Here is a 24,042-nt window from a genome sequence, read left to right on the forward strand (position 1 = left end):
AGAGAGGAGGAAGCAGGCTCCCCGTGGAGCAGAGAGCCCGATACGGGACTCAATCCCAGGACCCCGGGATCATGACCTGAGCTGAAGGCAGAGGCTTTAACCCACCGAGCCACCCAGGCGCCCCAAACCATCTTAATTTATACTGAGAGATTAAATCAAGTGATGAGTCTGAAAGATCCCAGGGCACTGAGTAATTTCCATCACGTGGTCATGCTAAGCAGATGAACTTATAAGCTATGTTCCATATTGACTCCCTTGTTTATAAATTCCAAAGTGTCATGTGCTAAAACATTTATAATCATATTTATTCAGAGATGAATTTCAATGAAATGTAATAGCAACTGTTGTCCCTCTGGAACTTTCTCTCTTAGGATCACACTTTTTCCTAATAGTCAAAATCTGACATCTGGTTGGAGGAAAGGAGGAAGGGCAGGAGGAGATGAATGTTTTCCTATCATCAAGTTTTGCTTATTGTGGAAGATAGTAATGGACTGATCTTACCAGTTTATAATACAATTTTCATTTTATTTTAAACATTTTGCATGATATAAAAATATTGATCACCGTGAGCTTTACCAATTGTTATTGCTATAAAAATGAATGCAGAAACAATATTTTTAGTGGAAATAAATTATATAGTCATTTTTTTTTTTTTTTTTAATCACAAGAGAAAAACCTCAGCTGTCTGGTCTTTGGCAGAAAAACCAGTCATTAAAAGAGGTCTTTTGCAGATGAGCTCCAGTCCGTTTCTGTAAAGTTATCCACACGGGTCAGCAGACGCTGACTTCTGTCTTTGTCTCCATGGCCCCACAAAGGTCTCTCTGTTCACAGACAGTTCTAATGTGGCAACACAGCTTTCCAAGAGAGAAAACTGACAAACTGGGAAATTGTACAGTCTTAATTCATATGTGGTCTTTTCCAGTACGAAGGGACACAGCGACATACTTCTTCACTAAATAGAAGTCCTTGGTCACAATGTTTCGGTCGATTTGCACACGGTCTTCTGTAACAACTAGGAAAACGAGGAACACGTTTTTGTTAAAGGCCAAAGCCATGAGTTCATTATGCTACAAACACAGTTGTTTCCCTAAATTTAAAGCAAGAACAAAGTTACTCATTTTATCATAAAATTATCCTTAGGTTTATGCCTTATTGAAGTTTGTGCTGAGAATTACAACATTTAGGAGGAATGGAAAAGCCTAAAAGCAGTTTTGCTGATAGAACAGACGGGAGACTTGAGATGACGTGAGCTTTAGTTCTTTTGAAGTGCTCTCTGCTTCGAGGATGAAAGGAACATAAAACAGAAACTGTGAAAGTAAGCGTGCAAGGTCTACCGATGTGGTGTGAGCGTAGCAGCATGGCAAAGTCTGCGAGCGTCTGGGACTTGCATGGAGCCCAGATCTGTATGGAAGTCCAGCCATGCTGGCAGGATGTGGTCCTCCGTGGGGGGGCCCGCCCCCACCCCGTCGCTCTGCTGGGCAAGCAGGTGGTTGAGCCAGGGTGGTCCCCTCTTCCTCTCCACCTGGGCTGCAGGTGAGAAGAAGGTGGTCTGGGGGGGGGTGGGAGAGAGAGAGTGCCTTGCTCTGGGCACCCCTCTCTTTGTACCCTAGACTTCCAGCTTCCAGCAGTGGTGAAAGGACATGATCAAACAGCCCCGTGGCTTCCGCAAGCAGGAGCTGTCTTTGAAGAAGCTGTGGGAGTGTGAGCGTGTCCAGTGTGAGAAGGGGCTGGGTGTCCAGGGAGCAATGCAGGATGACCCGGCAGGGAAATCAAAAGTGCACTATAGAGAAACTGCCAATGTGAGTCTGAAGTTTCATTTCTTGTGCTCTAGTAGAAAAGAAGGTGTATCTAGTTAAAATGTTACTTTTTTTTTTTTTTTTTTACTTCTAAGTACAGATGCATTATTAGAAGACTTCTGGTATTCCTTTACTAAAAAGATGCAATTTTTAATCATCAATGAAAATTGCTGATTTAAGGCAGTGGACAAAAAATACATAATCTGCCCCCTCCCCCACTTCTGGAATAAATATTAAGAGAAAATGAGTGTACATATTTTCAAAATATTAAATTACCTTTTTTATTTCAATATATATGTAAACCTGGAAGTATATCCTTAGAAAAATGAACACAGGAAGAGTTTCAGTAAATAGAAAGTCTTCATGAAGCAGTGTATACTATTAGGAGAAATACAAAGATCAAAATCTTTTCTCTTAATATAAGAATTCTGCAGAAAAATATGGCTCGTTAGTCTTATGTAAGCAAAAGATCAGGTATCTCATAGATGACAGCATTTTCTTTCATTATTGCTTCAGAGTACCTTATAGAGATCCTTTTGTTTCCTTTTTAGAATATGAATATATATACATATACATATATATATAAAAGATTTTATTTATTTATTTGACAGAGAAGACACAGTAAAAGGGAACACAAACAGGGGGAGTGGTAGAGGGAGAAGCAGGCTTCCTGCTAAGCAGGGAGCCTGATGCAGGGCTCGATCTCAGGACCCTGGAATCATGACCTGAGCCAAAGGCAGAGGCTTGACCAACTGAGCCACTCAGGTGCCCCTCCTTTTTGGAGTATTTTGAGCAACAACTGTATTCCAATTTTTCTTGCATATCCCTACTCTAACTACCAGAAGGTTATTTCAAAAATGCAGAGTACTTTATAGATACTAATCTTACCAAAGATTATTAAACCAATTTGTATACTGAACCCTTCTGAGTGAACCTAGATTCAGGGAAGTTCCCTTATGCAACGGCTAAAATGTTAGTATGGATGCATCATTAGAGATAGAAATTAAAATAGGAGCACAAAACTCATGAGGATTAAAAAGATGGACATTTTATTTACCGGGGAAAGGTTATGAATATTAATGAAGGTACAAAACTGTAAATAAATGAAATTAAAGTCTCAAGTCCTGTGAGTGGTCCGCCGCTACATGGGCATCACCGCCATCTCTAAAGACTGAGCTTGGAAGAAGAGAGCCCAGTGGAGGTGATGAGGCACAGACCCATCTGAAAACTGGAAGGGCAGCCAGAGAAGGAAAATGTTATGTCCGCCAAAACAAAGAGGGGGGGGGGCTTCAAGAAAAGGAACAGAAAAGACAGGTTACACGAAGACCAAACTTGCCCACTGGATTTGGCTGTGGAGTCTACTAACCCTTGACTAGCACGTTAACCTGGCATTCTAGGGCCTAACCTGGGTCACAGCTGGTTGGATAAATGAGAGAAGAAAGGGGGAGAACGCAAAGGCTGGGTGCCTGGATCCTGGAGCGACTCTGAAGAGGACAAAGCTTCACTGCCAAAGTGTGTTCAGCACCATGGTAAGATGCTAATAAAACAGAAGTTTAGGAACCCTCATAAATTAAGGGGAAAGAGAAGTAGTTAAAGATGTCAAACGTATGGGAGAGACTGTCTGGCGGAGCTGTGCTAAAGGAAATGCCCAAATCACAGAGCCGGCCCAAAGAGCCCACCTCACCGTCCGATTAAAGAGGAAGTCGTTCAGGGAGTAACACTGAAAGTGTTGGACTCCAACAGTCTCATTTTGTTTTTCTTGGTGAAGAAGGGGGCAGAATCGACGTTTCAGGAATGCATCTTGAGTAATCTTTAACAATACAATTTATTTCTCTAATTCCACTAAATACTTAAATATTTTTCTAGATACCATTCTATATTTAGTGGCACTCTCCCATCCTCTGTAAATTTTTCATAAAATTTTCTGCACTTGGAACAGCTGTCTTATATTACGATGGCATCATAAGTTTTGGTGGAGGCAGGGATGCCATGTTTGGATGTTCTGGAAATCCTCCTCAAGCGACTGTCCTGTGCATCTGTCTCCCAGCCCATGTGAGCACCACCGCCTCAAACTCAGCCTCTGGGATGAGCAGTAGGAGTACATTCTGGGCTTGGATCTGGCTTTGGTTCCCAGGGCTCCTTTCAGGAGCAAACACAGTCTCAAGGAAATTTTGGTTAGAAAATAACACAATTCATCTTCCAGAACTGATGGGTCTCATTCTAAAAAGGCTCTGCCATTTTGGTTCAGGAAACTGTCCTCAGTAAGAGAAAGGAATACACTTTACGAAGATTTCTTACCTGCATGTTTGATGTTGAAATTTCTTTCCTTTTAAGAGGCATTTCTGTGAATTTTCTGTACATTCACAGGCACATTTTCCAGGGTTTAGGGGTTGATGTCTTGGGCAGGTTCTTCTGCATACGCACTGGCATGTGGTTTCGTCAAATTCCCTGTTGGCCCCACAGGAGCTGGGTAAAAGTTTGTTTTTACAGACACACTGGCACGAGTTTCTGTCTAGTTCTTTGTGGGGTCCACAGCTGGAAGGCTGGAGCCCCCCTTTGCAGACACACTGACACGTTTCTTCGTCGAGCTCCTTGTTGGGTCCACAGATGTCATGGAATCCATCTGCAGAGTCTAGACAAACACAGTCAGACATCTTCAGTACACCTTACTGGTGTGAAACAATAAAAGCACTGAAAAGGTCTCTATGTTTTTCATTAAAGGGTGTGCACAAACATGGGTCTGTCCCTTTACAAGGAAGTTCAAAACAATACCAATGTCAAGTAGACAGCGTCCTCTCTGGTAGTCTGTTATTCCAGTGATCATCAGAATATGTGGTTTTAATACTAAAATGTTAACCAAACTAGAGGCACTTGGCATTTTGTCTTTAAAGTATCATTCTGCTTAAAATAAATAAATAAAAAAATATGATTCTGCTTACCATCTCCAGAATTTGAGGAAAAAATAAAATCTTGCTGAGCCAGGCATCTGCAGAGGTGATTATTCCAGATGTAGTTTGTGGGGCAAGTCTTGTTTGCAGCTTGGCACCTTGGGGAGAGACAGATGAGTTAGCAGTCTAACCGGTACACGGAAGGCATCCTCTCTTTTCTTCCCTGTGTATTACAAAGCCGGTACATGCCTGTGAAAAAGCTTTAAAGGGATGCGAGGATATCTGAAATAAAATGTCAAAGTTCCCTCTCCGAGTATCTCCCTCCCCCACATATGTGGCCAAGTTCTAATCCCAGAGGTGACCACTTAGTGGTATGGTCTAGATCACTACACGCTTTGATCTTGTTACGGCAGATACATTTATTTGTATAATCACATGGTGGTTTAGTTGGTGCAAAAAAAACGGGATAAGCCTCTTATATTACTCTGAAGTTTCCTTCTTCCACTAAACAATATATTGTGTATATCTTCGTAGTTCTTTGCAGAATGTCCTGCTTGTTAGTGGTACATAGCCCTCCATGAAATGAATGAGTAATAATGTCCTGTTGGTCACTGTTGAAACTGCTTCCAGTCTGTGGCTCTTCTAAACAAGTCTACAGGAAACCTCTTTGTACTTTACCTTTCCTGACTTATTCCTGAACCAGAGATACCTATAACTATGAAGGGTCTACTGTTCCAAAATTTCCACTCGACACTGTACCAGAAGGGCATCAAAGCTCGTGCTTGATGTTACTGCTGCTCTAGTTTTCTCTCCCTTCCTCTCTCCTCTTACATTCTCTTTATCTGTTTTAGTAAAAGTTATGAACATATGGGCTTCCATCCAGTACCCCAAGTGCTCCTCTGCTCCAGCCGTCCGACTGCTGGCGCCTGTATGAAATGAGCCTCGTAGAGGACAGCCTTCTCTGTCCCCTGGGTGAGATGTCGCAAGCTCATCTTGCCCATTGTCTCCTCTACACCTAGAATCAGCCGTTCCTTCAAGAAGCCCTCGTTCTCTGTTGGGAAATGCCACTTGGGATTAGGTTTGCTCAGTGCCAACAGCTTACATGACTACTTAACCTTTTCAGGGCGCAGAGCTACAAAATGCACGTGTATCCCACGGAAGGTCTTCTTCGTTGATGTTTACCCATTAGAATTCTGGGCTCTTAATATCCTTACAGAGTATCTATACACGTCTTACTACCTTATTTTTCAACTGAGGTTGGTGCAGGGGAAGTAATTCTATCTTTCACACTCAGTATCGTGAACAGTATGTGAGGGAAGAGTGCTGAGTTTCATGCCAGGCTGGCGAACAGAACAGTCATGTGCGGACCTCTTAACAGGCGAACCAAGTGTGAACAAACAGGTCATGTGCTTTGGATGTTGCTGAGAAAAGTTCCAGAGTCTTACTATGTGATGACGCAATGACATGCCTTTAGAAGCCTGCCTGATGCCTCGCATAGCACCCCGGGAAGGACTTTTTGAACAGTGTAAGCACATCGACAGTTGGTAACCACTTTTCCCTTGACAACTGCCCCTGAGGATTTATGGACTTTCTCCCACTCAGCAGTCTCTATAGCAGCTCCCAGACCCAGAGAGTCTACTTGTCCCACTCAGTGGGAGAATTTGCCTAAAATGCCCTCCCACACCTCTCCACAGAACCAAGAGTTGCAACGACTGTCTTCCCCTTATCCCTCCTCCCTTGTAACATTCTTCAAGGACCATGTCTTCAGTCTGATGAAGACAATCTATTATGGAAAGTTTTCTTGAATTTATTTTTGATTTTTTAACAAGTTTTTGAATACTGTGTGTTATCTGCTGTCCCCTATCATAAGATGATAATTTCTCACTCAGCATGCAAATGATCCAAGTAATCACACATAAAGTAGCCATGTGTTAACAAGCATAGAAATTGTTGGATGATCAAAGAAACAGTGTTTGAGCTTTTTAGATCCTATCACGGTAGTATGTTACTTTTCTACAGGTATTGTGTTTAAGCTCCTTGTAGGAAATTAGTTATGTTTGGGGTTTAATTCTTCCCATTTAAGACAATACAAATTTGTTTGGAATGTATATTTTTGAAAATAGGCTACTGATCTTAAGTAAGAGATACCTGTACATAGTTTTAAGAGGAAAAAAAAAACAGTGCGATTTCCAAATGTAATTTAACATTACTGGGTTTTAAACTTACTTCTTGACTTCATACTAATAACTTCCATTAAAATTTTTGTTCCTAACAATCTTTATATTTGCTTAAGCATATATTAGGTATGCCTATATATAATAGTAGGATATTTGCCTCCTGCATATATCATATGCTTTTTTCTTTATAATTTTATTTTTTGAAAATTTATGTGATTTCAGCTAAAATTATGAGAAAATATACATTCAGAGTTCATTCTGATCCATGTCCTCAGCAGGCTGATCCTTTTTGCATTTTTTTTGGTTTATGTTTTCAGTGTTTCTTTTTATAATAAAAAAATGTACATATGTATGTATTTTTCCCATTCTGTTATCCCAAAGATAGCCTCCCTTACATGCTCTTCTAAACCTTGTTTTTCCAGGTAGCTTTGTGCCTTGGGGAACGTTATACCTCCCTAATAATTTTATGTATTCCCAAGAGCAAGTCTTTACTTACCACATATTTTGGTCATTACTGTTTTCTTGGTTAATCATTAATGTGCATTGTTCCACAAAAAATTTAAATAGTATTTTTTTTTTTTTTTCATTTACCTCCTATCCAAAGCTTTAGTCCCTTCCATCAAATAAGATGCTGTTAGGGTTAGTTATATATAGTAATGCAGTCGATCCTGGCCGAATGCAACTCAGACCACTCTTCCATAAATGAAGGTAGATCCGTTTGGGCTGTGTTGCAAGGTTGATACACACATGATTTAAGTGACACACTCCCCTGCTGTAATCAGGAGGGCACAGGCCTATGGTGGCTGCAAAAGGGCGAGATCATTTTGCCAATATGTGATTTCTTCTGCCATTACCTCGGCCAGTGTTCTTCCAGTTGTTACTTGTAACCCATCAGTGGATCACGAAATCAACGGTAAGGGTTGGGAAATGCATTTGTAAACTCAAAGAATGACATGTAGTAAAAACTGCTGGAATGCATATGATATGGATCGCTTTCTGCGGTGATACTTCAGTTCTCTTTGTGCATATGTTTTTGTTATACGCACATATAGACAGGCATGTATATGCCCTCACACATATAACCTCCCCGTCCCACATGTGGTGTATGTCTGTGTGTGTGTATGATAGCAATGTCCAGTGTGTCTGCTTCTTAGTTACAGTCGTTGAAGTTGATAAGCATATCTAAGCTACTTATTTTCATGGGAAAAAGTGTCAAGAATGACCTCAATCACTAGCCTAAGTGAGACTGGTCCATCCTGAGGTCTTTAACTGCAGGAGAACATGATAATGTCTCTGTACTGAAGTGAAAGTTGGTCTACAAAATTGTTCAGCCTAAAGGGATAGGAAAATCATGTCCTATTTCTCATGTCGTGAGGGAAAAGAAAGAGTTCTGTAATATCTCACATCCTTAAAAAGATAAATCCAAAAATATGGACTTTGTGTAGAAACAGATGAACGAATGCATTTCTGAAATTGTCCTACAAAACAACAAGGTATCTCTAGTGCCTAGTTTTACAGCATTCAGTAATCCCCTAGGATCTGGCTACACCAGCTCTTTTGGTTTTGCACATGCACACTGAATAAAAATAGGGCCTTCAGAATAACAATTTCAGTTGTTATACCTGAAGTGTTTTTTGTCAACATGAACTTTATATTATGGACTAATTATGCTTTGTTCAAGGTGAACCAAATATTTTAATTTCTAAGATTCTTAAAACATAATTTAAATTTCTAGAAAAAATCACTGTAGAAGCTTTGCCAAAATTAAGAAACAACTACTTGTCAATGTTAACATGTTTTAATGCTGAAATTTGAAGTCTTGCTAGGTACCATTTAATGAAGGATACATATATTTACATAGGATGCATTTTCATAATTACTAAATGAGGTTCCCTACTCTACAAGTGAAAGGCAAGTTCTTAGCATAAATATTCTCATGCAAAAAAAAAAGACATTTCCAAAACAGTATCTTAGAATGAAAGAAAATGTTTTTAATGTGGATAGAAGGTAGCACAATTTACTTATCTCCTACATATCTTCATCTCCAAAGCATTTTTATCCTATTTAAATTTTTCTTCAAGTTCCGAATATTAGTGTGAACATACTAAGACTTTCAAAGAAATTATTTTTGTATACCGTCTTTATAAAATACTGATCCAAAGATGCATTTTGTCTGCAAAGCCAATGACTATGCAATTATTTGTAAAGTAGATCTGTGTTGAGAATCACATGTAAATAAAGTTTCCAGTAGGCAAAGTATTGCCTTTCCCATCCCTCCCCAGCAAACACAACCACAATCCTGTTTATAATACTTACAAAGGAAAAAGATGCTTTTCTAAGAATTATTTCATTACCTCACTCAACTGGTTAGGTAACTGTTGCTAGTTAGAACTAGAGGACAAAAACTTAAGGGCATATGGTTCAAGAATGATGGATTTAATGATTAAAATGATTCTTATCTCACCATTTATCTTTTGAAATTTTGAAAGACTAGTATGTTCCGTGTGATTAAACACTACATATTGGGTAAGAGTTGTTAGCTCCTGTGCTCTGGACACTGTAGCAGGCTGTTTTGTCCATCGTGCTGTTTGGGTTCTTTCATCATCTCTACACTTTGGCACTAGAGTTTCTACATGCTTGGAAATTCTCTGACTCCCCTAATCCATATTTAAGGAACACAGACACACTCCTACATTTTGTTTGGCATTAGTAAGCACTTAGTTGAATGTAATATAGCTTGTAATATATTTCTCAGTGGAAAAAACCCTCTTCATCTGGATTTATTTAACTACTTTTGATCCACTTTACTAAATATCTCTTAAAATATTTCATAGATCATTCAAAATAAATGTCAACATTAATTAATACAAATTCAACTCATAGCACTCAATGGCTTTTTAAAAAAGCAAATTCTGTGGACACGAACTGTGCTATTAATCGAATACTCTCATTGGCATCTCTTTTCATAAGGTGTCTCCACAACCACCAAGCTGATTAAAATTCTGCTGATCATTGGTATCTGTAGTACACAGTCATGTTCCTCAAATAGCTAGCCTGCCTTAAATCTCCCTAAATGTGGAATGTGATCAGTGATACTAGTATGAAAGCAAATACCATGAGCACTCATACATCCCTTCTAAGCATCTTCATATCATTCAATGATCTATTCAGTAAGATGATCTATATTCCATAAAGAAAACCTATACAGGGGCAGGGTGTGGGGGCGGACTCTGACCATGTTAATAATGTCGATAAATATCCGAGTACATTTTTGATTCCCTAAATGCCAACTGTTGATGTCATCTGAACTTTCACCCACTGTGATTGACAGTCACTCAAACCTGTAATTATATTTTGAAAGAATATCCATCCAGACCCTCTGGCCCAAGACAGTTGTCAGAATAGCAGCTGGAAGGGCAATGTTTTCTTTCATTATTAGAGCCACAGAGCCCTAGGCTCTCTTCAACGGTTTTATTCCCAAGGCCTTTGAATTGCTGTGTTCATCTTGAGTTCCCCAAGTATGGCCCTTGAATTCACTTGACTCTCTAAGGCAAGGTGTTAGAGGAATCTAGGGAAGGAGGGTAAGAGGTATATGGGAATTCTTTGTACTTTTTGCTCAATTTTTTCTATAAGCCGAAAACTGCTTTAAAAGGTCTATCAAAAATACTTAGAAAATGACTGACAGATTTGGTCTAACGTAGACATTTCTTAAAAATCATTATCAGTGCATTTTAGTTGAACTTGACATTATGTTGGCAAACTCTTTGATCTAATAGTTCCTGCCTCTGGGTGACAATGCAGTCACAGCCTCAGAGCAGAGGATACACTACTGGAATATTCTCAGCCACAGACCTTTTGCTTAATTTCTACCAGTCAGTCGGCAAGTCACAGGAATGCTACGTTTCCAGCTGTTCTCTCTTAGAAGGCAGAAACTAGAGGGTCCAAGGGAAGGAATACTGGACAGCACAGTTAGTTCCTTTTAGAAAAAAAAAATACTTTCCAGGGTCTAGAGACTCTTATTTGAGCTCCATGGGTGAATTCATATCAATAGGTAGTCATTTGAAGGCATTAGATAATATTTAGATAATAATGAACTTTGTTAAAAAAAAAAAAGGATAGCACTGGGTGTGGTACAAAAACAATGAATACTGTTATGCTGAAAATAAAAAATTTTAAAAAAGGATAAACATATGAAAATAAAAGTTCAAAAATAACTGTATAGTATCACGGGGGTTTTCAACCTAGAAAGGGGGTATTTTCAGGGCAGAATACAGATGCATGTTTTAAAGTACTGGAAAAGTATTTATTTCTGATCAATCAGCACAAGACCATGTCGCGGTTTAATTGGCAGATGTGTTACCTCTGCGATTCTGCTCTGATGCAGTTTATTAAATGTATCACGCTATTCTATCTCTATTTTTGGTGAAGCAACAACATATGATCTTAAAATTAAAAGAAGAACTTTAAAATGAGAAGAAACCCTCATGGATATTCAAGCTTCTAAGCATTCGGACCGAGGATCTGTTACAGATTAACAAAGACTCTGAGCACTCAAGTTCTACTTCAAAGGTTGCCAGGGACATAAATCTACTGTGTTCCTTGGAGAAGAGATGACTTCTCACACAAATGAAATTTTCCTTAATAAGCCCAAATAACTCAAACTTCTTAGAAGCAAATATGTTTTAGTTGGTGTCTTAGTAAGCAATGTTGACATTTTTGTAAAAGAAATGAAAACCAGTAAACAAATAAAAACAAATGAGCCTTCAGGCTAGGTTTTTCCATGTTCTCATCTTTTTTCACCCCTTCTTTTCCTCTCTCACCACACCAGGCCTCTCCCCCAAAGACTGATGTAACCTCTTTATCAGGTTGAAATCACCCATGGTTTCTATTTATTATCATTAAAAAAAATTCAAGGTACCCTGGCTCTGCTGAGCACAGTTTTGTCATTCCTCTACCAAAAAACTCCCCACGCTACGCCAGTCCCTCTACAGAAAAGGTGAAACTCTTCAGGCTGGTGCTTCCTGAGCACAGGCTTAGCGTTGCCTTTTTAATTTAGTCTCCTCTGGCCTTCACCGATTAACACCCAAATAAATTATTCTGGTCTATCCATTGTCCCCAGAATGTGCTATTTCCTTGAGGAACCCTATGGGACATTGTCAGTGAGAACCAACTGACTAATATATTTGGCCGTGGGCAAAACTCACTTCAAGGCACTTGGCTATCAAAGGTGACATCTCTCTTTCTTGATTTTACTCTCTTCCTAATAACTAGCATAGTGCCTCCCCTATAGTAGGTGTCATAGAATAAGCATGAACATTCACTCATTCATTCATTCATACAATGGAATATCATACATATATGTAATGAACAAGCCAGGCCTATAGACCTCAAAATGATGATTACATGTCTAACACATACCATTGAGAGAAAAGAGTAATGTCACCATTTTAACATAAATATTTTAAACAAAGCTGTACTATACATTATTTTTTCCTACATTAATACATCCATATGCCATAAAAATGGAAGAGCATGAATGAGAATACAATTTACAGGCAGTGGTTACCTCTGGGAACAGAGGATGCAGAATGGTGACTGGGGCTTTGGGTTGTATCTTAAGTGAATATGACAAAATATTTGTTGAATTTCAAGTCAACATATGGAAGGATATATCCATATCCAACAATATGGAAGGATATATCATTTTGTGAGTTTTTTTTTTCCTTGTCCTTTAGTATTTATTTGGAGATTTCTTCTGAAATTTAAAAAAGTTAAAAATGCAGTAATGACTGGATTCCCAGAGGAATGGATTGGCTCCAAATTTAGTCTGAATCTCTGGTTTGCTCCTCTCAGTCGGGTGATGGTGGGGAAAATGACTTAATCCCTCTGATTTGGTTTCTCATGTAATAATTGAGAATTTCACCTTCAGAATTCACCCTTGTTTCCTCTGCCTCTTTCTCAAGACTGTTGTGCAACATGGGATATCAATAAATAAACACGTTATCTCTACTTTTTGTCCTTCCGATAATGGAGTCAGTCCTGGTCATTCTTGAATTTGACCTAATTCTTGATCATCCCACCACTTCTTTCTTTGAATTACTGGTTTTTGCAATCTCCTTTGGGTTTCATAATAAACCATTATTTGTCTTAATTTTTCTGGCTGTTCTTAAGTCTCTGGAGCAGAGCACTGTTTCTCCCAGTTTCTTAAGTAGCTATCATCCCCAGAGTGTCCGCTGCTGCTTCTCTTTTTACGGTCTCTATTTTCCTTGTGGGTTCATCTCTTCCAGTGCTCGACCAGCTTCATGCCGGTAGCTACCGAAGAAGCTTGCCCACCTTGGGGCAGCTCCAGATCCCACTGCCTATGGAACATTTCACTTTCTTACAGACACCAATATGTATATTCAAACCAAATTCCCCGTTTCCAGTCCATTCTCCCTGTGAACACGCATTCCGTCCTTGTATCATCCGTGCACTTTCATCCTTAACTTCTGCCTCCGTGTTCTCCCACACACACAGCCCCCAAGTGCTGGGCTTTCTGAAAAATGTCTTTCCACCTCTTTCTTCTCCATCCCCATTTCCACCACTGTGGGTCCCACCCTTATTATTTCTGTATCAAATTATTTCGTGAGCTGCTTCCACTTTTCTATCTCCTGTTTTGCTCCTCCAACCCACCTACTACACAGCTTTCAGGATGTTCTTTCTAGAATATACAATGTAAACATGACAGGTCCAACATGTATCTTCTAATGGTTCTTGAGAGACTTGAAGAAAAAGTCCGTCCTTGGCATGGTGGGTGCAATCTTGTGGACTTCTGTAGACCCAGGCTGGTCCTCTCCATCTCCAGCGTGATGGCAGGCATGCGTCCTGCATACACACTTCCTCTGCCACACTAACTCCAGTCCCTTGTTCACACGTCTGACTCACTTATAGGATTTCTCTAGAGGAGCGATCCTGTCTACTGTTATCTACACCCTGGCATAGTAGCTGTACCACACAGACACACAGTGACTGTTTGATGAATGACTCAATAAAGCACAGCATCGTGTTTTATGTACTTACTATACTAGATGTATTTGTGTTTATACTCTGGCACATAAGCTGTTTTAGTTAAGGAAGTATATTATCCATTTTTTAATATCCCACATCTCTTAGGATGGTGTGGCACACATGTCAGACTCAACATAAATGTCTCATGAATGAATGAATACTACTTTTACCAACTAACAAAATCTAGGGCATCCCTTCTTAATCACAAATGACTCCCTCCATAGAAAGAGACCTTCCATGTAAGGGGTCATGGGACTCCACGGTGTTCAAGCTGATGGAAAATATAAGAGGAAATAATTGGAAGGAAAGAGAATAATCTGTGAGTACATCAATATGAATATTGCTATCTAACCACTTCTCAAGATAATCTCTTCCACCTCTGGAATTTCTGATTATTTTGGCTCTGCTAATATTGAGCCTTGAAAAGTTTTCTTCTTTCTTTCTTTCTCTTTTTTTTTTGTAAATATTAGAAATTCTATAAGATATTGGTGAGAGCATGGGTTTAAGAGCTATAAGTCTTGAATTTTTATTTTTTTCTAGCACTTTTCTTAGCTGTTAGGTTTGTATGTGCTAATTAACATTTCCAGTGCTCAATTTTCTCATTTGTAAAATGTCTGTAAAAATAGCAACCAACATTTACTGAATGCTCACTGTCAGGCATTAGGCCCTGTGCTAACGTTGAGCAGGGATTACTGATTATAAACATCGCTGCATCCCAATGTGTGAGGTGTTGTCCTCATCATTCTCATTATTGCTCTTATTCTATTACATCATCACACAATATCAGATGGGTATGTAATATAGCATAGTGTCATTGGATAGGTTGGTCACGATTAGGTTATGAAGTTTACACTGCATTATTAATAACATTTTGATTTACGTTTTGTAGCTGAGGAAAATGAGTAGCAAAATGTTTATAGAAGTTAGTGAAACCCCAAGCAGAAAATGAATTTCCTAACCAGGAAGCTGTGGGCAGGGTGCACCCTTTGTCCCTGTGCTCTGGGGCGTGAATCACTGGTGTGGCCTCCTTGTGGGGCTTGTATGAATATGATGTGGGCAGATGCTTGTGCAGACTGATGGCTAGTGAGCTACTACTGCTACTACTAATCCAGCTAGAACATGGGTCCTACCTCCTTGACTGTGAGTGCTATGAGGCCAGGAGCAGGCAGGCTCATGCTTGTCTTCTCTCATACTACCTTGCAGCATTCTTGGCCCATTTTAAAGACTCAATTATTTTATGAATCACTCATTTTATGAATGATTCATTTAGTGATTGAATTATATTTCTTCATGAATAATGTAAAACAAAATGGTCCACTACTTATTTAATCCCATAATAATGGGCATATGACGCCGTGAGAAAGGAATGCCTCATTTTCATTGTGGTGGTGGCTCCTGAGAGCATGGGGTTGGGGAATAGCTGTGGCCACAGCTGGGATATTTCAAACTCCATATGAAGGAGGGTGGGGAGGCTCTCTCCGCTAAGGAATCATGAGAATCTTAAGTGGTTTGACTTAATTACCATAAAGATTTTAAGCAAGCTGCCATTTTAAACCTAAATGAATTTCAAATCTATAGTTAGTAAAAGGATCTGTTTCTCTTGCCTTTTCAAAAATCAATTTTTTTTACAAATAATTTGCGTAGGATAAAATGCTCCTATTTTAAATTCACTCCCCCCCCCCAAATTTATGCAACCATGTAACTATTATCACAATCAAAATACAGAACATTTTTTTTTACCGCACATGTTCCCTTGGTCCCTTCCAGTCAATCCCTACCACCTGTATCTTCAGGCAACTACTGAAATGCTTTCTCTCAATCTAGATTATATTTGTCTTTTCTAGAGTTCTTATAAATTGAGTCATATAACATGTATTTTTTAGTTCAGCTTGTGTCACTCAGCTTAATGTTCTGAGATCCGTTCATGTCGTGCAATCAACAGTTCATTCTGTTTATATCACTCAGTAATGCTCCACTGTATGGACACAGTGCAGTTTGCTTACGTGCTCCCCTTTGACGGCCATTTGAGTTGCTGATTTGTTGGCTAACGAAGCTTATGTGAACACTGGTGTGCAAGTTATTGTGTGGAAATATGTTTTTATTTATCTTGGGTAAATACCTAGGAGGCAATTTATGGATTATATTTGTAAGTGTATCTTCAAGTTCATAAGAATCTACCAAGATGTTTTTGCAAAGTGGTTATACCATTTCACATGCCCTTCAGTGATACGTGAGCATCCGACAGCCTCTCCAGCACTTGGTTTTGTCATTTCTTAATTTTGGCCATTGTGGCAGCCATTCCTATTAATTTTTAACAAATGGTTTTATAACATAGCTATATATTCATTTTATATAAATTGCCATTATAGTAGTTTTTAATTAAATTGTGGGTCAAAATTCATAGTGAGTAGAGACCAACATTCAAAGAAAGAGAAATAGAAGAGAAGAGAAATTATCTAAGTGCATCAGAGTAAGGCAGACATTCACAATGGAGGCAATGTCACTGTAAGGGAGTAAAAACTGGGTATTGAGGAGGAGGAATCTTGAATCTGACATTGGTTTTTGGTTCTCCAAAACCCAACAAAAACTTCTGAATCAGTATTTAATTTTTACTGGGTTTTATGGGCTGTCATGTGAGCAGCACTGGCCCTGAAGATATGCAAAGAGTATGCAAGATAAGGGCTTTAAAATTATCCTGAAGGGGCACCTGAGTGGTTCAGTCACTTAAGCTTCTGCCTTCAGCTCAGGTCTGATTCCAGGGTTCTAGGATGGAGCCGTGCATCGGGTTTCCTGCTCAGCGGGGAGTGTTTCTTCCTGGGCCCCGCCCCCTTCTCATTCTCCTTCTCTCTTAAATAAATAAATAAAATCTTCTAAACAAATAAAATTAGAGTGAAGAGAGGGCTGTCACTGAAGGACTTTCTCTGGACCGAGTGCTCAGTATCAAAATCATTGAGTGACACTGTTTCATGTGTCTGTTAGCCATCTGTATGTCTTCTTTGGAGAAGTGTTTGTTTATGTCTTCTGCCCATAATAATAATAATAAAAAAATCACAAAGTTACAGGTGCTTGTGTGTGCCTGGTGGCTGCCTGGCGGCTGCTGCTTACACTCTGTCTCTGATGCTTTGGTAGTGACATGAGCTTTGGAAATTAAGTAGAAAGAATTTACATTTTATTACTTAATTCCACAGAATTTATTCAAGTCATAGTATATCACAGGCTGAGAAGAAAGAAGGGGTGACACTGGATGTCTAGCAGCTACAGAAGTTACAAGTTGTTTTCTCATATGAAGCAAAATTACATTCTCTAAAAAATCTGAAACTATTTAAAAGAAATTATTTAAAAACTTATCTTCCTTTTCTTGGAAAAATAACTGTTATGTTTTCCTTAAAAAATGTTTGTACTATTTGTTATTTATATCAATTGGTACTTTCCCCATGGAATTTCATATATTACTACTAAATAAGTTAGCTTAAATGTTTCTCAGCAGAAATTGTAGTTCTAAAATTATGTTCAATGTTAATAGCTTTTTAATTTCTTTCTTTTTTTTTAAAAGATTTTATTTATTTATTTGAGAGAGAGCACAAGAAGGGGGAGGGTCAGCGGGAGAAGCAGACTCCCAACTGAGCAGGGAGCCTGACATGGGACTAGATACCCGGACTCCAGGATCATGACCTGAGCCGAAGGCAGATGCGTAACAACTGAGCCACCCAGGTGTCCCATAGCTTTTACATTTTCAGTTTAACTTTTAACTATAAAATTTTTTTGTCACTTTTAAGCCTATGTTACATTACCTTTTTTATGTATAAAGCCCAAATATACACATGACACATAAAGAGATATGAATAGGTCTATGGTATTACAATTTTATGAGTGAGGCGATTAGAGAAAAGGTCTATAAAAGAATAGTTTGGAGGTGATAATGAAAAAAGGGTTGGGTAGCACTACAATCAAGGAAAGTGTTTTAAAATGACTTTCTGTTTTACTTTTACAATTCTATATGATTATAACTACATGTAAAGTTACACAGTTATTTCCTTTAAATCTATGCACTATGTACGCTATATGCATATCATATAAACATAGATACTGCATTTCTCATTGTAGATGGCGGTTAAAAAAAAAACACTGAAAAACACAGATGCGTGTATCAGATATGAACCGTAATGGTAATAAAAAATCCGCCCTTCACGCTCTCTCTCAGACTCCAGGCTCTGAGCTACCCACCACATGCACGTGAGGTACTCCATTCATTCCTCTGCACTTCTTTATGCTTTTACGTGCAAGCAAACTGAGGTTCACACACATAAAACCCCCAGCCTTAAAAAGTGCCTTAGTAGCCAACTGGAATTCGGGCTCAGACCCGGCTCACTGGAAGGCACAGGCTCTTTTTGCTCATTTTGTCTGTTCTTGCCATTGACGGTGTAGTAGCTACAGGGATAAGTAAGGATGAAAATCTGGGCAAACACGCAATTGCCACACAACACTGCAGATGACCAGGTCACTTCATGCAGCGAGCGCGGGTGGTCAGCAGAGTTACTGTTTAGCCCCCGGCTCTGAAGCGTGATGACTTGTCAGGTATAAAATAAGGGAATCCTGTGAGCAGCTGCCCAGGGGTCTTGGGGGAGGGTGAGCTGAAACGCTGAAGTTAAGGGCTGAAAGCAGAGAAATGGCTCAGGCACTTCATAGCGTGATTAGCTGTGGTGGTTGTAGCCTGCCTGTACCTCAGGTGCTCGCAGTCCAGGCGCACGTGCCCGTCTACACACCCCCACAAACCCGCGAAAGGAGAAAGCACACACAGGGATTGCTCTTGTGATTCAAGATGTGGAGACGGCAGTGGCATTTGGACACGACAACGCAAGACAGAGACCTTTACCTGAACTCTGAGAGATGGAGGCGGCTTTGGGAAGGCAGATGACAAAGGACACTTATTTTATGCCAGGGCCAGAAGAGAAAGAAGATGCGCTGTGGGAAATGAGCTTGGTGTTCAGGGAATGAGACTTTGTGAACCCAGATTCGGTGAGAAATGAGATGTAAAACAAGAAAGGAAGGCTGGTCACGGGACAAGAAGGTGAGACATTTGTGCTCAATTACTTTGGGTCGCTGAAAGCCACTGGCAGTTTCTGGTCAGATGAATGGCATGGTGGCTTTGAAAGCTCAGGGGTGACATTATGCAGGGGCTGGGGAGAGATCCAACACAAGGGAACCAGTCTGGACACCCCGGCATGAGACCAGGCATACATGCAGAACAGAGCAGACGAGGATGCCAGGGGTAGAAACGAGATACAGGCATAGGCTGGAGCCCATCTCTCTCCGCCTCCACACCACCTCCCAGATCAACAGTGCTGGTGTGTGACATCAGGAAAAAAGCAATTAATGACAACCGCGTGATTTCGAGGTCTCTGAGAATATGAGAGAAAAGTGCTATGAATAATGTTGAAGTAAACAGAATAAAGCTTTGATGTTTGTACCTGTTCTATCCAATATAGTTATAAACACAGCAATATAAGAGATTTCGATGTCATATTTTAAGTCCATCTGAAACCTAACTTTGGGAACAGCATGGGGATAATGGCTGAAGCTCTCAGAAGGGATACATGGCCACGGGAGCTGGGGACACATGTCTGAGCTGAGTGAGTAAACCTGCACACACAACTTTGGGGTACTGTGGGTACTGTGCCCCAAGCAGTGGCCTCAGTTACGCACAGATGCCGGTAAGGCCTCTGTTCCCATGTGAAGGACAGACTTCACTCCAGTTAGGCTAGCCATAGTTTTTTGTGTGTCTCTGGAAAGATGAGGCTCCAATCTGCCACACTAAGTAAAGCAACCCTGGGGAAAACTACTAGCATTATCACATTTATTGTCAGGTCCCCTAAATGCAAGGTTTAAATAGGTTGGTTGGTTTGTTTTGGTAATATATATGTTTGCACACCGATTTATTTAAAATTTTGTTACAAATGTCAAAGTTTGGTAAGTTTTATCCACATGCATTGGACATCCTGAAAACCAAAGAGCTGCAGCTTCATGTTGGGGCAGAAAGCAGAAAGTTCCTAGATTTTTAATGACAATTTATAACGAGTCATTATAAACTCTTCACAGAGTCAACACTCAATGCTCTAGGCAGGTCCTTCTGTGTGACCAAGCACAGCATCTGCTGCCCTTTACCAGGCTAAAAAAATATGCTGAGAAAGGAATTTGAATAGCAAATGTTACTTTGAATATTAATTTGAAGTAATAGTAAGAGAAAATTCTTTCAAGTACTTTAGTGTTTCAGTATTCAATGCTTGCTGAAATAAAAAATATGAATAGAGGAAAAAAACCTCGAGATTGAAGAAAGGCAACTGGATGCTAATAGATGTAAAATAATTTTTAAAAAATATTTTTCGTTTTGGATCAAAAATCTTACAGAGGCTTAAATGGCTTTAGCTTTCACATCAATTGTGAGTTTGCACACTTGGTTGCACGGGTGATGAAGAGTGGAGGAATCTGTGTCATCTCATAGAAATAACTTCTTTTATGTTGTGAATTACTCTATTAAAAAGACTTCCCTGTTTCAGTTTAATTTTACTTTTGTGCTGCAGTACCAAATTCATCTTCTTTTGTATCTGATGCAAACTATATTACAGCAAATTTCACAAGAATTCTTGTAATAAACTGTATTTACTTGAAAATACTTTTAGCAGAGGACGCAGAAAACAAAAGCTTTAATTCATACTCACTGCGATAGTGTTGCTGGCAGGGAACGTCTAATAATGGAATGAACTTGTCTGTAAACATCCAGTTTAGACATGCAGCGGCAGGAAGTATGATTGGCAAAACTGATTGTTACTGGTTTGGGGCCTTGAGAGAGAGGCACTGTGATTTCAAACAACTACAAAGAAGGGACAAAAAGAAGAAAAAATTATATAGATGCTAAAAAAAAATACCTTTATGGTCAATGTTGGAGTCCCCAAAGAGTGAGATTATCTCTTTCTGATAACATAGTGCTCATTCTGCATGCAGGATGCAGAAGGCTTTCATGATCACACTGTAGAAACTGTTTTGCTTCTAATCAGTATCCTTTGTCAGAATAATAAACAGTCCGTTTACTTATCTCATGTCACTATGATAAAGCATATTAGAATTTTGATAACCAGCTAACGACCATGGAGCAGAGATGCGACAGACCACCGTGTTCAGGGAAAAAGACTCTTTCCAGAGTCCCAGATTGCTCCAGGGGTTGTTACAAAGTGGCACAGATATAAATATCTTTGTGATAGAAGAGTACAAAGCTATTGGCCACACAACCTAGAAATGTTTGGTGAAGTCCTGTTCTATGTAAACTGAATACAGAGACACAAAATACAGAGATGTGAAATCAGTTTTCATTCCAAATTAAATTTCTACCTCAAAGTAGTTTTACATTTGTCCAATATATCTTATCCATTCATTATGTTCAAAAGAAAAAGAAACGCATTCATCACTTAAAGGTTTGTTCCTGCTATTTTGGCAAAGGTGTTATGAAAATAATAAGCTTAAAATAAGGTGGGACATGATACACAATTGTGGGCTAGAGTCTCAAAATTTAAAGTCTCATTCTGAATGCTTTGTCTATGGGGAACTCTAATTCTCTTGTTCCCTCTCCAAAATTAATGTTTTAAATGGAATATACAAACGAATTAGTGATTAAGTAAAACTAACTGGATTTAAATTCCCAGGTTTCTTAAAATCTGAATTACTAGTAATGATGGTGAAAGTTAAATCTTGGCCATTACTTGCTTGGTAAGATCAGTCTGTAGTCCTGTAACTGTACCTAAACTGCTTTGGTATTATTTGGTGCCTTTTCAGCAATATGAGCCACGCTAAAAACGGTGACAAATTCCAGAGCTTTGTGATTCGGCCAGTCAATATACTTTCAGGTCAACATTTAAAGATCACTGAAAATCTTTAGGGAATTGTATTAGTTCCCAACTTAGTCCTACAGGGAGATTCATGGAAATGAATTTTGAAGAATGAAACACAGAGATAGCTAAATTATAAACTGCACATTTTCTTCATTTGAAATATATTCATTCTATAGTCACTGAAAAATTCAGCTACTTTCTAAGCACAGGTGCCTTAGGCAGAATGAGCCCAGGGTTATACCCCAATGGGGCATTTTTTAAGAGCAAACCCACTTGTACATTGTGTGAACTTGGAAAAGTCATATAACTTATCTAAGCTGTGTATTTCTTTAAAAATCAGTAAACTGAGGAAACATTTGATCCATTGTTCATGGGACTGTTAGAAAAATTACATAAACTAATGTATATGAACGTGATATGCATCCTGATTGCCATATAGACGTGTAATTATTTGAATACTGTCTCAAGAATCTAGATGTTCTCCAGAATACTGCCCGTGCTACGTAGATAATCCCAGCATATAACCTCAACATATCCCAGTATTATGACACTGACCATTTTCTTCCCTAAAAGGACATATGTTTATGCAGTTTGGGAGAAACCTTTTATTAGATGAGCTGTCACTGGCAGAAGTCCTTTGCACTAGGTAAAACTATTTTAAGAGAGAGAACTGTGCAGAGTCTAAATACACTAAAGTTTATCTACTTCTTAGAACATTTCTGGACCCTATGTTAAGAACCAGTGCAACAGAAGAAATGTAAAGTTATTCCAAAAATAAGCAGTGTTTAATAAATTGCTTATTTAACTTTTATATGTCTAAAGTTTATACATTATTTAAACCCCGTAATAGTAGAAATGGTAGGAAGATGTACAGGTCTGCTCATAAAATCTTAAGAATTTATGTCTAGTAGGCCATTAGATTTGTGTCAAAGCTTAGGAGTGCCATTTAAAAGCCAACAACGTTAAAGTTGTAGTCGAAGTCTTAGACACGGATGAGATTACTTGGTGAGATCATGACTGGAAAGTGGAAATGTCTAATAATAGAAACCTGGGGAACAGGTGCACTTAAAGGATGAAAAAAGGCAAATGAAGTAGTAAATATGTCTGGGAAGAAGGAAGACATGAAGATGGAGAGCCAGGAGGGGGTTGCTGCTAAGCCAAGGGAAGCCGAAGGCAGAGAGGAGAGCTTCACAAAGGTGTCTGTGGTCATGGGTCTGATGTCTCGGAGCAATGGAAGTAAGTGTAGGGATGGAGTGAAAACAAATGGTACCAAAAGCAGCTCTAAGGACTCTGGTGGGCTGGGCTATGGGACAGGAGCAGCGGGCAGGGTGGGGATGGAGAGGAGAGAGCCCTACAGTGACCAGAGGAAACACACTTAGATAGCTCAGGTCAGATAGGGGGAGTTTTGCCTGGAGGATGGGAGGCCAGTTATCACTGCAGGATTTGGCACCTTCTGAAGTGACAGGAGGCAGAAGAGAGCCTGAGTGTGAGGGGTAAGGGGCTTCTGTTGTAGAAGCATGCCTGGTATTCCCCAACCCTGTGCCTCACAGCACCTCCCCTGCACCTTTCCTCCCGGACTGCTGCATCCCAGACTCCATTCTGGCACTTTCTCCTAAGGGCAGAGAGATCACAGCAAGCACGGACAGCCTTCAGCACCCACTGCGGGTGGGGGGGCGCTGGGGGATAATGTCCACAACCAGGACCTGCCTGTGAGTACCAAGTGTAGACTCAGGAACTGGGGCTTCGAAGAATGTTCTAGTGAGATCAGAACACTTAAATGCACATCAGGAAAGCATCTTCCTGAAAATAAGCCTGGTACTAAACATTCAAGGGGCGGAAGAGAGTTGTGGTCCATGAACACACGGACTAAAGGCGTAAAGGCATAAAGGGGCAGGTAAAGAGGTGCTAAAAAAAGACATCACTAGATCAGTCTACACAATCACAATCACAGCCAACTAATTTGATCACATTCATAAGCATTAGAACTACAGTACAGGGGAGTCTGGGTGGCTCAGTGGGTTAATCATCTGCCTTTCACTCAGGTCATGATCCTGGGGTCCCACAACTGGCTCCCTGCTCAGTGGGGAGCCTGCTACTCCCTCCCTCTGTGCCCCTCGCCCTGCTTGTGCTCTCTGTCTCAAAGAAATAAAATCTTAAAAAAATAAACTATAGTACAATATGAGAAAAAAATTTACTTATAGTTAAATAAATAAAAACTCCAAATTTTAACTACTGATGTTTTTTTCTCTGAGTC

General features: G+C 39.5%; 1 protein-coding gene across 1 annotated transcript in view; it reads right to left on the minus strand.

Moving 5' to 3' along the window:
• Positions 1–508: 508 nt before the first annotated feature.
• Positions 509–24,042, minus strand: part of VEGFC (vascular endothelial growth factor C) — a 98,893-nt gene continuing 75,359 nt past the window's right edge. Inside the window, exons 4-7 of the mRNA XM_032869845.1 lie at positions 20,625–20,776; positions 4,736–4,842; positions 4,095–4,428; positions 509–1,012 (exon numbers count right to left, since the gene is read on the minus strand). Coding sequence (XP_032725736.1) covers positions 898–1,012; positions 4,095–4,428; positions 4,736–4,842; positions 20,625–20,776 — 708 coding nt within the window. The 3' untranslated portion in view covers positions 509–897. The remainder of the gene's footprint in view (positions 1,013–4,094; positions 4,429–4,735; positions 4,843–20,624; positions 20,777–24,042) is intronic.

The sequence above is a fragment of the Lontra canadensis genome, unplaced genomic scaffold, assembly GCF_010015895.1.
Source record: "Lontra canadensis isolate GAN:19392208 unplaced genomic scaffold, GSC_riverotter_1.0 scaffold39, whole genome shotgun sequence".
In the NCBI taxonomy this organism is placed as follows: domain Eukaryota; kingdom Metazoa; phylum Chordata; class Mammalia; order Carnivora; family Mustelidae; genus Lontra; species Lontra canadensis.